Genomic DNA, 15122 nt, shown 5'->3' with positions numbered 1-15122 from the left:
TTTTCCTTTGAAGAACAGGTAACTATAGAGTTAAATTTGTTCTTGCTATACTTCTTGGAAGATGAGAAGAGCATCAAATCCTTACAAAGAGGAACCTCTGTTTTTCAGCTAAACGCAGAATGGGAGCAATGAGGACATGGCCTGCATGATGTCCTCCATCCGCAGAATGGATGAATATTCCCAATGTTCAATGGCAGCACTATTTCTCAAGAATGCCAATTAAGACAGAGAGATATATTAAAATAGACTGGGACTGGCATGAATAGATTTGTGAGATTCAAATTATCCTTAATTGTCACATTTAAGAATTCCTCACTGGTTAAATAATAATCCCATTTTTTCATCCTTCATTTTATCTTTTCTTCTTTTTTTTTTTTTAGAGACATGGTTTCTTCTATGTTGCCCAGGCTGGAGTGCAGTGGCACCATCATAGCTCACTGCAACCTCAAACTCCTGCCCTCAAGTGGTCCCACCATCTCAGCTTCCCAAAATGCTAAAATTACAGGTATGAGCCAGTACCCAGTCATTGTTTTCTTTTTCATTCTTTTCTTCCCAATTTGATTTATAATAGAGTGATAAGCATCTGCCAAATTACAAATAATTATGACAAACAGGGATCCACTCTTTCAAATAAAACCAATGTAAGGCACAACTATACAGGAATATTTTGTATTTTCAAAGTATTTAGGAATTCTTTAATTAGAAAAATAAAGGCAATGGGAATATCTATCAGGTTCTAAAAGTACCCATGAATTAAATCACTTACATCTCCCACTTAAAAAACAAAACAAAACCTTAAATCACATTGCTGTTAAGCTTTCATACAGTAAGAAATAAGACCAAGCTATGCTGGAGTACAAAAACCTGAAATTCTGAGCATGAAAATAATTTATTGATTAGACATCTTGCTTATTCAAGCATTAGGCCTACTGGAGATAGAGTTAACACAGCTCATGGAAAAGGAAAAAAAAAAAATCCATCCAGCACCTGCTTCCTTTCAAATTTCCTGGGGACTTGGTTTATGCATTTTGTACTATAGCCTCACCCTAAAGCATCCCCATGTGCTTGATGTTGATTAACTTGAACAGGATATGAGAAACTTTGTGTACACTCAACCTCGCAAATATAATTAGTGATGCGACTTTTGGAAACATTCATAGGCACAAGAAATAGCACTGCCTGCAGTGAAAGTCCTTGATAATCAAAGAAAAGAATTCCATTAAATATAATTTTACAAATATGAAAGAAAATATATGCATTTTTGCCAACAGACTGCTCTACATATCAGGAAAAATGTCTTAATGAGATTCCTCCTATGAGATTAAAAGGTTACCTTTTAATTGACAACTTTTAACTGACACTCAGGTGATTCTGTGGTATAAAAAAAAAATCAGAGAAAAATAAAACTGATTTAGCCTAAAATTTAGGAAAAGAAATGCAAGCCTATTAATATGGAATAATAGCTGCACTTCTTTGGCTAAGTCATTAAAAAATGCCAATTAAACATTTTCAGTCAAATTTTATTTAAAAAAAAGCAGCAGATAAACATTACAATTCAATAATCTAATCTAAATATGCACTTGACAATGAAGCATATCTGAGTATGGAGTGAAAAAGGTTTTCCAAAAAACCATCAAATATATTATCTCCAAATACCCAAATAATAAATCACTTCTGCAGGCCTTTTGTTAAGTGGAATCATAAACAAAGAACTGAAGATTTATTGCTGTGAAAACAAATCTGTGGTACAGTAGTACGAATCTTGGGTATTTAGCATAATCAGTTGGGTCAAGAAGTTGGAAATGTGGTAAGAAATGTGTGTGTGTGTGCACGTGTCAATCTATAAGCCGGCTGACCCAGGAGCGACTGAAACATCTAATTTGTTCAGTTGAGATCAGACATTGTTAAATTTCCATTTTTTAGAAGGCAATTAAAAATTACAATTCCAACAGCCCACAAACCAAACAAAAAAAACTGTAGAGAGAAAGTAAAACTATATTCAAAGAGCCTTTTTTTTTTTCAGCTCAATTTCAGCACCCCAAGGAAAATAAAAGCATCCATGACTATCACAGATGAAAACAAAATGAATGTCATTGGAATCAGTTATTTTTCCCCACTGAGGTATAAAATCTAGATAGAAATTTGATACTATACTATAACAAATTGTACTTCTCATAGTTCTGTTTTAATTTCCTTTAAACCCTGTTTAATATAGTTTTGTTGTTGTTGTTGTAAAAATGTTGTTTTCATGATTCCGAATCTGGTTCCAGTTCTTTTATTTTTATATCAATATTTAATATACTGGCTACCAGTTCTAATCAGGAAAAAAAATCTTGGAAATCTCTTCATTATGACAGCACGTTCAGCAGAAATTACTGATGTGCAAGCAAACCATAAAAGGTACAGTTCTCCAGAAAGAAAGCATATTTTGTTGATTTTTTTCATTGTCTCAATATTCTTTACCATGATTTTCGGAGAAAGACTCTTTCAGTCTTGTAAACATCAGTGTGCACAGTCTCATTACTATGCAGTTTCACGTCCATGGACAGGAAGGCTGGTTCACAGCTAGTGAAAAGCTAGAGAAGTCTAAGTTTTAATGGCTGATAAACCTTACATCCTGCAGAGGAGGAAAGCACTTTTCCTTTTTTGCTACTTAAGAATGTGGCAGAAATGTATGCTGAGGTAGCCCAGTCAATCCTTATTTTTTTCGTTTTTTTTTTTGTAAATTTGGTCTCAGAATATTTCTGGCAGGGTGACGTTTCGAAGAAGCCACTGCTGGGACCGACTTCCATTGCAGTCTCTAATGCTGGGCACCTGGCTATCCTCTTCTGTGGCTTTATCCAGGCACTGATTACTGTTCACATGCTGCAGGGTTAATTTCTGAAAGTAACAGAAAAAATCTTAACATGAGAGTGGAAGAAAACAAAACACCTCAAGCATCAGTTTTGGTGATTATTAAATTCCTCTGTAGAAAAGCAGTTTTTTTGGGTAATATAAATTATTTAAAAGACAATGGAGAAAAAGTAGGTAGGTGGATGGATGGATATAGAGAGAGAGAAGAAGAAGAGATAGGTAGATAGGCAGGTAGGTCGATAAAGAGGTATGAGGGAGGGAGAAAGGCACTGGGGTCCAGTAGGGTACACTTGACTTGCTGCAAGATGACCTAAATTTTAAGTCCTAATTCTGGCATAAGCTCTGTAACACTATGAGAAGCTTCTCTTTTTTTGTGCTTCAGTTTCCTAAACAACAAAAAAAGACCAGATTAGTGGTTCCTAATTTAGGATTCTCAACCTATTTTCAAACAGCTATTTCAAAATTGTTTCATTTCTCTATGATGAGGCTGTTCAAGTTAATTCTGTGATTTCAAAGCTCAAGTTTTTAGAAACTCAGGTGTTTCTGATAACTCAAAATCGTAAAAATGTTGAGACAGCTGAGATTTAATAAAGTCAATCTTATGCCTATGTCCACAGCAAACCCAGAGGCTATCCTGGTGGTTAAAGGAGATGGTGTGGTACAGAAAGAAAAGCACAGGAATGTGGAGTTGAGTTCATAGCCTGGGTAACTTGAGGTTTCTCATTTTAAAAATTAGGTTCACATTCCATATTTTGAGCAGATTTTGGGAAACTACATAGATAATGAAGATAAAGTACATAGTGCCTCATCTACCAAGGAGATTCTTAATAAATAGTTAACAGACATAGCTATATATTTTACTTATTTAAGTTCTAGATTTGATGCTGCAACATGTTATTAGGATAATTTTGAAAGGGCAGGTAAGAATTAACAGATAGATAGTTGACAATGATCCACATCAATGATTGTGATAATATGCTCTGGTCATGTTAAGGACTTCAAAGTAGTTGTATACAGGAATGTGCATTAAGCATTACTCTACGAATGCAAATTAACTCGAAGGAAATGTAAAATGTTTAACACATAGTTATCTGATTCTTTTACTCATGGCTCTATTTTAATGTAGTTCTTTTATCTGAAACATTTCATTTTCATGAGGCCTTTTTTGCACCTGTTAGAAATGAAAACAAAATCTAATAATTGTATACTACTTCGGCTTCCAGCCATTTATTCTTCCGTGTAGTGGTCAAAGCAGGACCTGGCAGATGACAGTCTACCTTTGCAGATGTCACTGTTGACAATGTCTTTAGGTTCAGGATTCTAAGACTAGAACCTGGAAGAGTCAGCAAGGCTGTGGGAATTTTTTTTTCTTTTTCTTTTTTTTTTTTAAATGCAGACTTTGTGTAGTTTATTGAGAGGAGGGGCTTTGCAGTCAGACATTCCTGGGGTGATTTCCAGATTTGTCACACACCAACTATATGCTTCTGAGCAAAAACTTAAACTCTTTGAGACCCAGTTTCCAAGGGGACAAAAATACCTCACCGGGTTTCATGAGGAAACACTGAGATAATGTACATAAAGTGCTGCCTATCCCAGAGTAAATGCTTGATAAATGGTACAATGACATTTACATACAATAGTAATTTGCATTTATAGCGTAATGCTTATTATTGGAAAACACAACATCCTAGCAACATCCTGAGCAGTCATGGACACAATGCAGCAGCCAGAGCGCTGCAGCTCAGTGTGCACATTGCTGCCAATGCCTTCAGTCTCAGGAAAGACCAAAACAAGAGAAACTCTCAAACATTCTGGGAGTTCCCGCAAAGCTTACCCCAGTGGCCTCCCTCATCAGGCCCATGGTCACTATTACTAAAAACAAAAAACCCCAATTAAGCACAATGAAAAATTTAGTTGGGAGAGTTGGTCTCTTTCAACCCAATTTCTAAAAATGTGCATTTCACTCATCTAGATTCATTAAAATAAACCCATTACAAAGACATAGGTTATTGCTGTGTGCTGAGTATTTAACTGTTCGACATCAGGACAGAATCCCCGTAACTTGGAAGGTAAGAAGCACCCCCAGGAAGCCTAGACTCTGGTGTAGAACCCTGTTCCAGATACAACTCTGGCTGCTGACAGCAGGCACACAGCCTTGTGGGTTGGAACCCTGTGGGTAGGATGCTGTCATCAAGCACTCCTCAGAGGACTCAGGCAACACCAGCTAGTCTCCATCCAGAGAGAGCTGGACTAAGGCATCAGGACAAGCAGGTGACAAGCATCTAACTGTACACCTTTGAAGAAGAGGATAAAAGCTGTAATTAATCATTGCCTGCATCCTAGAACCTACTCCTAATCTCTAGATGCAACTAGGTCTAAAATCTGCATTTTATTCCAGAAAGCACAGCTATAAGCAGTCAAAGCAAAAGAGCCCAGTGCCTTATTATAAATTTTATGTAATATGTAATATAAGGAAGACTCAAAACTATTGAAAATAGTGTGGGACTGTACAAAGAAACCTGGATCTAGAATCAAAAATTCCAGATTTGAGATCTAGTCATACTATCTGGCTGCTTGGGGACCTTGGGAAATTAATTCTGAGTTTCAATTTCTACTTGTATAAAAAGTATCCTGGGTTTAATTTCTAGGGTTACTTTGAAATCTAAGAATTCATGATTTTAGATTACAGATAATTGACATAGTATTCTGTTATTTTTCTAGACTGTTGTGTTTTCAATGGATGGAGGCAGGATGATTCTGAGGCTGTTCCCCTCCAGTGCTTCCCCTGCAGTCTGCTCAGGCTGTTGGACCTGCACTGCAATTCAGCTTCTCCCTCTGCCCAGGGAGAGGGAGGTATTGACCCAAAAAGTGCTCCCTAATAAACATCCTGAATGCTCAACTTTATCTTGGAGTCTGCTTCTGGGAGAAATCAACTCCCAGTATTAATGTTTTATCTCAGCGGGAAAAAACCTTGCAAAGTGATCTACCAGTTTTAAAACTTCACACTCATAACTGGCTCTTTCTAAATACTCTGTCTCCAGCTTTTTACCTGTCTCATCAAACATTTACTTTTGGAATACTGTTGTGGTAGACTGTGTAGGTTGGCTAGCCAACAGTCCTTCCCAATCCCTGTATCTCTCTTGGCCATCTCACACTCTAACGACTAGAGAACCAAAGACTTGCTTTCCCAGCTTCCTTTGCAGCTAGGGGTCACCATGGAATGAAGTTCTGGTCCATAAGACATAAGTAGAGCCTGCTAAGGGGGTTCCAGAAAAACCTTTTACTTTGCTAATAAAGAGCAACAACAGTGGTAGTGTCCCATTCCCCTTCCCCTCCCGCTTCTGCCTGGAGTTGGGATGTGACAGAGCTGCAGCAACCATCTTGTGGCCACAAGGAAAATCTAAGAATATTACAACAATGTTATCCCTGACATCACTATGCCCCTGAATTTACTTACCTCTAGACTTATGTAAGAAAAATAAATCCCTCTTTGTTTTAGCTATAATAAATACATTTTTAAAAATACTGCCTAATTAATATACTGTCATTTTCCAATAAAAGTAAGAGGTTTTTCATTTTTAAAATTTTGTGGTTGTCACAATGGCTATGGGGTGCTACTAGCACTTACTGTCTGGAGCCAGAGATGCTACACACCCTGCAATGCATGGGGCAGTCACACCCAAAATGGCAGTAGCACATACCATGGGAAACCCTGGAACAGCACATTCAGGCCATTTCCAATGGCCATATTAACTGAGCTATTATTATAGGTAATATTATTTTTTCTATAGTCTGACATTGTGAAAGGGGACCCAGGATTTATAAAAGATGATCTCTGTCCTCTCGGATCTAACAATCTAATAGTGGAGAAACGATTGCTAGATAAATAACTACAAAGAAGTACAGCTTTATAGAGGTCAGAGATGATTAATTAAGTTAGGATTGACAGAGTTAATTTCAGGCTAGGATTCATGGAAGTGACGTCAAAGCTGGATTCTTAAGAATGGGTAAGGTTTGTCAGGCAGAGGGAAGCACATTATCTTAGCTGTGAATTAGGAAAGTATAAGGTATGTTCACAGAACAGCATATTGATGATTAAAGTAGACCATGGTTGGTGTATGACACAGTATAGGGAAGAAAGATGGCCAAAGTCAGTAACTTTGGACAACATTTCCATTTAAGGACTAGGATGAAGAAGGAGAGAGCGCCAGGCCAACAAAAGGAACAGAGAGCAAACTAAGAGAAGAACATAAACAGTAGTGCATCTTACGGCCAAGGGATAAGAGGATATGAAAATATCAGGTCAGGCTGGGTGCAGTGGCCCATGCCTATAATCCCAGCACTTTGGGAGGCTGAGGCAGGCAGATCACCTGAGGTCAGGAGTTCAAGACCAGCCTGGCCAACATGGTGAAACCCCGTCTCTACTAAAAGTACAAAAATTAGCTGGGCATGGTGGTGGGCGCCTGTAATCCCAGCTATTCAGGAGGCTGAGGCAGGAGAATAGCTTGAACCGGGAAGGTGGAGGTTGCATGAGCTGAGATCACACCACTGCACTCCAGCCTGGGCGACAAGAATGAGACTCCATCTCAAAAAAAAAAAAAAAAATTAGAAAATATCAGGCCAGGCATGATGGCTCATGCCTGTAATCCCAGAACTTGGAGAAGCTGAGGCAGGTGGATCGCTTGAGTCCAAGAGTTCAAGACCAGGCTGCGACAACATGGTGAAACTCCGTCTCTACAAAATTACAAAAATTAGCTGGGCATGATGGTATGTGCCTGGGTCCTACCTCCTCTGGAGGCTGAGGTGGGAGGATAGCTTGAGCCTGGGAGATGGAGGTTGTGTGAGCTGTGATTGTACCACTGCATTCCAGCCTGGGTAACAGAGCAAGACCCTGTCTCAAAAAAAAAAAATCTGTTTAGCGGCACTAAATGCCTTGGAGAAGTTAAGCCAAAATAAAAAGAACCAGAGAAAGAGATATTAAAGATGTTGGTGCTGGTTCCAGAACCACAAGGCAAAAGCATAAGTTGAAAAATTAGGCAAATAGGTGGAAAGAGGTAAGTTTACCATGGATGCTCTAATTGAACTAATACCTTTTAAGTACTTCCATGTGAGCTCATTTGATGGTGGGTGGAGAGAAAGGTTCCAGACAAAAGGAAAGATAAATATGAAAGGTTCTGTTATGTATGTCACTGAGAAATCACCACAAGCCAGAGAACTTTATTAATTAAAACTTATCTTTCACTTAAGTGTTTAATTAAGTAATTTTAAAAGCCTAGTTTCTGCCTCATTTCTCCCAAACTAGACTATAGAACTTGAAGACATACAGAAGGAACGGTGGCTACTCAACAAACAAGGACCCAGGGATTGGAGGCAACTGTGATTTTATAGGACTAAAATTTAACTATTAGGGAGAATTAAAACATGTTTATTTTACTTATTTTTCCCACCTGTCAATATTTAGTGTATAAGACAAGTTTGATCCATATTCAAGGTCCACAAGAATTCATTCCTTTAGCTATAAAGTATATAAATATACCCAGTGACACACATAATTTTATTACTATAGGCAACTGCATAAATAACTTACCACTGGGTCATACTCCCAGAGTTGGTTGCCTTTTAGGTGGTGGCATTTGAGCATTGTAACTGGGCCATTAAGTTTGGAAACATCCAAGCAAAGGTCATCTGTTCTAATTTCTTTGTTGGCAGTATAAGAGAAAACCTGGAAATAAAAATGCACACACATAAACAGAAAAAATAAATTAGTCAGCATTTTAAATGCCCAATTACCTGTCAGGGAAAATACAAGTATTTCAAGGTACGTGATTTATGTACTTAAGTAATGAAGAATAAAGTGACTCAGAAAAGCTACCACTAATTTACACTGATGTTATGTTACTAATTTTCTTGCTTACAAGGTGAAGCGAAAATGACCTTGAGCTCTCTGTATACACTGAATGTATTGCCAAGGGTTGTCATCTGTTTGAATAAAAAGGGCAAAATAAATTTTGTGCTCAGCAATGTAAATACAGTTCTCACAATGGGCCTTTCACAAATGTTTCATTAAAAAAAAAAAAGTCACTGGATTGAAAGCTTCCTTCACCTAAAAGTCTTTATTATTTTCTCTTTAAAGGAAGGAAAATATTTCCTGAATGATGTCATGGGATAAAAAAGGCAAAGTAAAAACAAATCTGAAAATTATCCCTTTTAAGAGTTTTCTAAGATACTCACCTGATTACCCCCCATACCATGGCAATTAAAAATTCCAACTTTTTCATTCTCTTTTCTAGCCATGTTATCTAGACACTGATTTGTTTCCACATTTCGTATCTATGGGACAATGAATAATGAAAATATCAGGAGTTGGAGAAGTTAATTAGACAGACAAACACACAGATACACTAAAAACCAACCTAAACTTTTCCTGGCACTACTCTGAAATGGCCTATTGGCCTATCAGCCTATCACTGTCTGGCTATCTAAAATTCATTTGTCTAGAAAGGTCTTACAAACTGTTTATGCAATTTCTGTGTTTATGGGGGGAAAATCCTTAAAATTTTTTTTTTCATTTTTTTCAAGTTATTCCTTTCAAATTCGTATTGACTTCAAAAAACTCTACTTTGGTTAATGATTTAAAGCAATTAACTCCCTGAGGACACTATTATCAATGAAGACAGGAACATTAATTCTGATAACTACTCTGACTTAGGAGAGACTAAGGTGACTCTAGTCAAAGAGCTTGGAATTTGTCTTTCCTGGAAGCTGAAGCGTAGTGTGGTACAAACTCTACTCTTTTACTAGACATTTGTGGATTACGTAAAAGGAATTTAAGTTAGTCATCAGAATTAGGAGGGATATTTTAGGTAATGCTCCTGGTTATTTTGTTTCCTCTAAACTGTTGCAGTTTTAAAAGCATATGGTAAATTAACAGACATCTGAAAGTCTTCAATCTATTCCCATGTATGGTATTGTCAGCAGGTTAAGCCAGAAGAGAAACCACATCTGTCATGTAGACGTTTTTAAAAAGGTAACTAATTTTGTGTGATAGATAAAGTAGGGGTAAAGTTAAAACCACAAAAAAGCCAGTTACTTCTATAAACAAATACACAGTCTGCATATTATTCCAATATTCCCAGGCAGCCAGGAATAAAAACTAGGGTTCTGACATACAAGACTCAGGTTTAAATACAAGTTACCTAAACCTTTTGAGATCAGGAACTGGGGGGTAATGTCAGTTCTATGCTGATGTTATGTAAGGCAACGTATCCAGGCACCTAATTCAGAGTCCAGCATGAGCAGGCTCAGAGACTGTAATAATCTGCACTGTTACTTTACCACTAGTCACATCCATCTTGCTATTCCACCAAAATCTCAAACTCGGCTCATTCAAAACAGAATTTTTCTATTTTCTAATATGAACACTGAATCATCTTCACATTTTAATACGTCCCCACCTCATCCCCTCTTGAGAATTGCTACCTGAAACAAACCTCATTATCATTCCTCCAAAAATTTCCCATTTTCCCGATATTCCTATTTTTATTAGTATTTCTACAACTTGTCCAATTATTCAAGCTAGAAATTTCAAAATGTTTTTTTCTCGGGGTCCAATATATCATATCAGTTTCCAGGAGTTCTTTTACCATATAATTTACATCATCATTTTTTATCCATTATTTTAATTGTGAAACCTATCACCTCATAAATAGGTTGTTTATGAGGTATATGTTTACACAATATAAACAGGTTGTGTAAAAGCTTTTATGGTTAAATACCAATTTGCATAAAGCACCCCTTCCTTAATCCTGGTAGGTGATCAGTTAATACCAGATGATGATGGCTGCCTCACTTGAAAAATCATTTAATTCAGATTGGGCCAATCACAGTGACCCATGTCTATAACCCGAGCACTTGAAGAGGCCAAGACAGTAGGATCGCCTGAGACAAGGAGTTCAAGACCAGCCTGGGCAACATGGCAAGACCGTGTCTCTACAAAAAATAAAAATAAAAAAACTTAGGCACAGTGGCTCACGCCTGTAGTCCCAGTTATTTGGGAGGCTGAGGTGGGAGGATCACTTGAGCCCAAGAGTTCAATGCTGCAGTGAGCTATGACTGCCACTGCACTTCAACTTAAGTGACACAGCAAGGCCCTGTTAAAAAAAAAAATAGTTCATATTGTGACAAGGTGAGTCTTTATCTCATACATTCACATAAAATAATCATTTCCTGATACTTTTGATAAAAATTATAAACTCTCCAATTTTGTTTTCCTCTATTTCTTCCCCCAAATGCAGATGCAAAGGTTGCTAAAGAAAGATGATAAATGCCACAGGAATTATTAGATTAACACCATTATCTTCAGCTTCTCTTGCTCTCATATGGAATGGCCATTTGTTTAAATAATTGCCTTTTACCAAAATTCAAAACAAATTAAAAAATGCAATTCATGGTGGGGCTTGGTGGCTCATGCATGTAGAATCCCAGCACTTTGGGAGGCCGAAGCAGGAGGATCACTTGAGCGCAAGAGTTTGAGACCTGCCTGGCCAACATGATGAGACCCTGCCTCTGTTTTATAATTATAAATAAAATTTTTTAAAAATGAAACTCTCCTGACATTTAATAGGCTTTCCTATCATGTTTTAAGTATCTTATAATAAATAAACTTAGCTAGTTTATTTCTATAAGTGATCCTGCTAATAATTACAGTAAATTCATTGTGCTTCTGTGCTAGGCACTGTTGTAAGAGATTTGTACGTAACAGCTTATACCACCCTTAACAAGATTCCTACAACTAATTCCCAACATGCAAGATCTGGGCCTCTATCCCTTGGGGTTACTACTGACCATCAGATGTTCAAAGTGGAGTTTCTCCAAGGACTGGAAACCACTGCTTCCCATTAGGTGTTAGAGTGAAGAGCAACTATCGCCAAGGACAAAAAACCAAACACCGCATGTTCTCACTCATAGGTGGGAACTGAACAATGAGAACATTTGGACACAGGAAGGGGAACATCACACACTGGAGCCTGTCGCGGGGTGCGGGGAGGGTGGGGGGAGGGATGGTATTAGGAGATATACCTAATGTAAATGACGAGTTAATGGGTGCAGCACACCAACATGGTACACGTATACATATGTTAACAAACCTGCACGTTGTGCACATGTACCCTAGAACTTAAAGTAAAATTAAAAACAATAATAATAATGGAAAAAAAAAAGACTGAAGAGCAACTAAACTGCATCAACATGTGGTCAGTGAGGCCCAGGTGAGGTGGATGGCGTGGTCAGAGACCCAGATTCAGGCTCGTGGTGGGGCCTGGAGGCAGTCCTCCAATGTACAGGGGAGAAACTGGAGATTACACTCCTGAAAGAGCACAGCTATGATGTTTGAGTCCCTAAGTGAATTTCACATTAGAGGACAGAGGATTCTGTTTGGCTCAACAAATATGTGGCTTCTTTGTAGCTGAAGGGACATCTGCTCTCCAGGTGGGTCCTTTTATATACTGCCTGGCTAGAGAATATAGAGTTTTCAGAGAATATTCTTCTCTTCTGTGTAGTGATACATGTGGACTACCTCATCTATGAGGCGTGTAAGATGTTTTTCTCAAGGACATGGAAAATTATGATGACTATGGGGTAAGTTTTGTCCTTTAGGATTCTAGGAGGGAGAGGACCACCTAATAGGTTTGTTTGCTGGGAGTTAAGTTTGAAGAGCCTTTGGAGAAGGGGAAAATGAGGAACAAATATTTTCTAGGGATGCTGAATAAATGCTCAAAATTGTAATTCCATAAAAGGCTACAACCAATTATCAGCTTTCTAATGAGATGTGGAGGGCAGAAATGGTGACAACACATACTTGTTTCAAGTTTATCTGGGATGAAAATAGGTATTTGGGTTGGTTATTCAAAATGTGACATTTGAAAAAAATTTTAAAACAGCAGAATTTGGAAAATACAGAAGGAAGAAAAAATACATTCAAGAATTGAGGACCAGCTTGTAAGGATGTTCTATGCAAATGTCTTATTTGTTGGACTTCTAAAAATAGTGACAACCTTCTGAGAAGGGGTATTTTGAAGGTCAATCTAAGGAACAAATGGGCCAGATTTTTTCTGGAGTCTCCCACTCTTCAGAGGATTTTATCCCATCTCTTGGTGTACACACAAGTCTACAGCTAACTGCTTAGCGGTCTTATTACACTACCAATTCCTTTTAGTTCACTCCTTTCAAATCACCTCTTGACTATCTTGGAAAGAGAAAAGCAAGAAGTGAGCATTGTTTGGTAACATATTCAGTAGTCATCAGAACATCTAACGGCAACTGAGATTCTAAATTATCAGGAACCCTTAAATAAAAGGCAGATTTGATACGGGAAAAGAAGGGAGCTTTTCTTGGTTGAAGTAGATACTCCTGAATATCAATATGGTCCTGATATTCTCCTTAACCAGGTAGGAAGGTATCTACTGACAGGGTGGCTTGGGAATTTGATATGGTACCTCCTTATGAATTATGATAATTCCAAATTATTTCAGAGCAGAGAGAATTAGAGGGGGCATACATTAGTTACAAGATTTGAAAACATTGGATTTGACAAGGCAAATATGGTCACCTCAACTTAGGACCTAGGAAGGAGAAATGAGTGAAATGACAGGGTAGCAGTATATGATACAGACAGATGGGTAACCTCCTGGGTCGGCTATTTTATTTTTTATCTTATCTATTTTATTTTTGAGACACAGTCTCACTCTGTCGCCCAGGCTGCAGTGCAATGGTGCGACGTTGGCTCAGTGCAACCCCTGCCTCCCGGGTTCAAGCAATTCTCTGCCTCAGCCTTCCGAGTAGCTGGGATTACAGGCGCCTACCACCACACCTGGCTAATTTTTTTTTTTTTTTTTTTTTTTTAAAGTAGAAGCAGGATTTCACTATCTTGGCCAGGCTGGTCTTGAAATGCTGACCTCGTGATCCACCTACCTCGGCCTCCCAAAGTGCTGGGATTACAGACATGAGCCACCGACGCCTGGCCGTGTGGCTATTTTAAAACAGCAGATGTTAATGTCTCCGGCACCATCCAGTACAACTTTCTGAGATGATGAAAATGTCTATATTTGTGCTAATATGGTAGCCACTAGGCATGTGTGGATATTGAGCACTTCAAACGTGGCTATTGTGACTGAAGAACCAGGCTTTAAATTCTATTTAATTTTAATTAAATTTATTTTCATTTATTTTATATTATTTTATATTTTGAAACAGTCTCTTGCTCTGTCACCCAGGCTGGAGTGCAGTGGCACGATCTTTGCTCACTGCAACCTCCACCCCCAGAGTTCAAGCAATTCTTGTGCCTCAGCCTCCCGAGTAGCTGAGACTACAGATGTGTGCCACCACACCCAGCTAATTTTTCGTATTTTTAGTAGATATGGGGTTTCAGCATGTTGGCCAGGCTGGTCTTGAATTCCTGATCTCAAGTGATCCACCCACTTCGGCTTCCCAAAGTGCTGGCATTACAGGCGTGAGCCACCAGGCATGGCCTAATTTTAATTAAATTCAGTGTAGCTGACACATTGGATGTGCAGGTCTAGATCCTGACACACAGGAGAAAATCATTCACCATTTGTGAGGAGCTACTTGTCAATGATGGGAAAAGTTGCACAACATGCTAATAAACCCCCGTTCTCACACCCTTGGCCACCCTATGAAAGTCATGTGGAAAGTGCCCAAGTTTGGTTTGTACTTTCTGAAACAGTGTAAATCCTAGGAGATTTAGTTATTTCAAAGGGAAAGATCAGTGGGTTAATGGTACTCTTCATAGGAATTGTTTATGGCTGATTAACACATTTTTCCTTGCGTGGCCAGGCACGCCACTGGGTCAAGCCAAAACAATCTAGAAACAATGTACAGACTGAGAGTATCATAAAGGGTGAGGAGCTGTTAGAAACAAACTTTTCTACTTGAATCAAAGCAATGTCTGACTTACAGTGTGTGAATATCCACACTTTCAAAGAGTTGTAGAGGTGAGAGTTTAGGTTTCAGGGACATGCAGATGGGGCTTCATTCCTGACTAGCCATGAGACCTTGAGCAGGTTATTTACTCTAAGATTGTGATTCCAAAAACCACAATCTGAAGAACAGCATCTTGCAAGATGCCCCACTAAAAAAGGTGTTTTATGATCAGATATGTTTGGGAAATACCAGATAAATAAAATTTAAATAGGTTTCTTTGTTGAAGGACTTCTCAAAGCCTTTTAATATACCATGACTCTTGGTAGGAGTGG

The 15122-nt window shown here is 38.3% G+C and overlaps 1 protein-coding gene across 2 annotated transcripts in view; it reads right to left on the bottom strand.

Moving 5' to 3' along the window:
• Nucleotides 1-855: 855 nt before the first annotated feature.
• The window catches only part of GALNT1 (polypeptide N-acetylgalactosaminyltransferase 1), a 59256-nt gene continuing 44989 nt past the window's right edge, over nt 856-15122 (bottom strand). For both annotated transcript variants that reach the window (XM_025365362.1, XM_025365363.1), the window contains exons 9-11: nt 9085-9183; nt 8441-8575; nt 856-2880 (exon numbers count right to left, since the gene is read on the bottom strand). In XM_025365362.1, the coding sequence (XP_025221147.1) occupies nt 2734-2880; nt 8441-8575; nt 9085-9183 (381 nt within the window). In that variant the 3' untranslated portion in view covers nt 856-2733. The remainder of the gene's footprint in view (nt 2881-8440; nt 8576-9084; nt 9184-15122) is intronic.

Source organism: Theropithecus gelada, chromosome 18, assembly GCF_003255815.1.
Source record: "Theropithecus gelada isolate Dixy chromosome 18, Tgel_1.0, whole genome shotgun sequence".
Lineage (NCBI taxonomy): Eukaryota > Metazoa > Chordata > Mammalia > Primates > Cercopithecidae > Theropithecus > Theropithecus gelada.
Note: the sequence above shows the minus strand (reverse complement) of the source record. Positions and strands in the feature narration are given on the sequence as shown.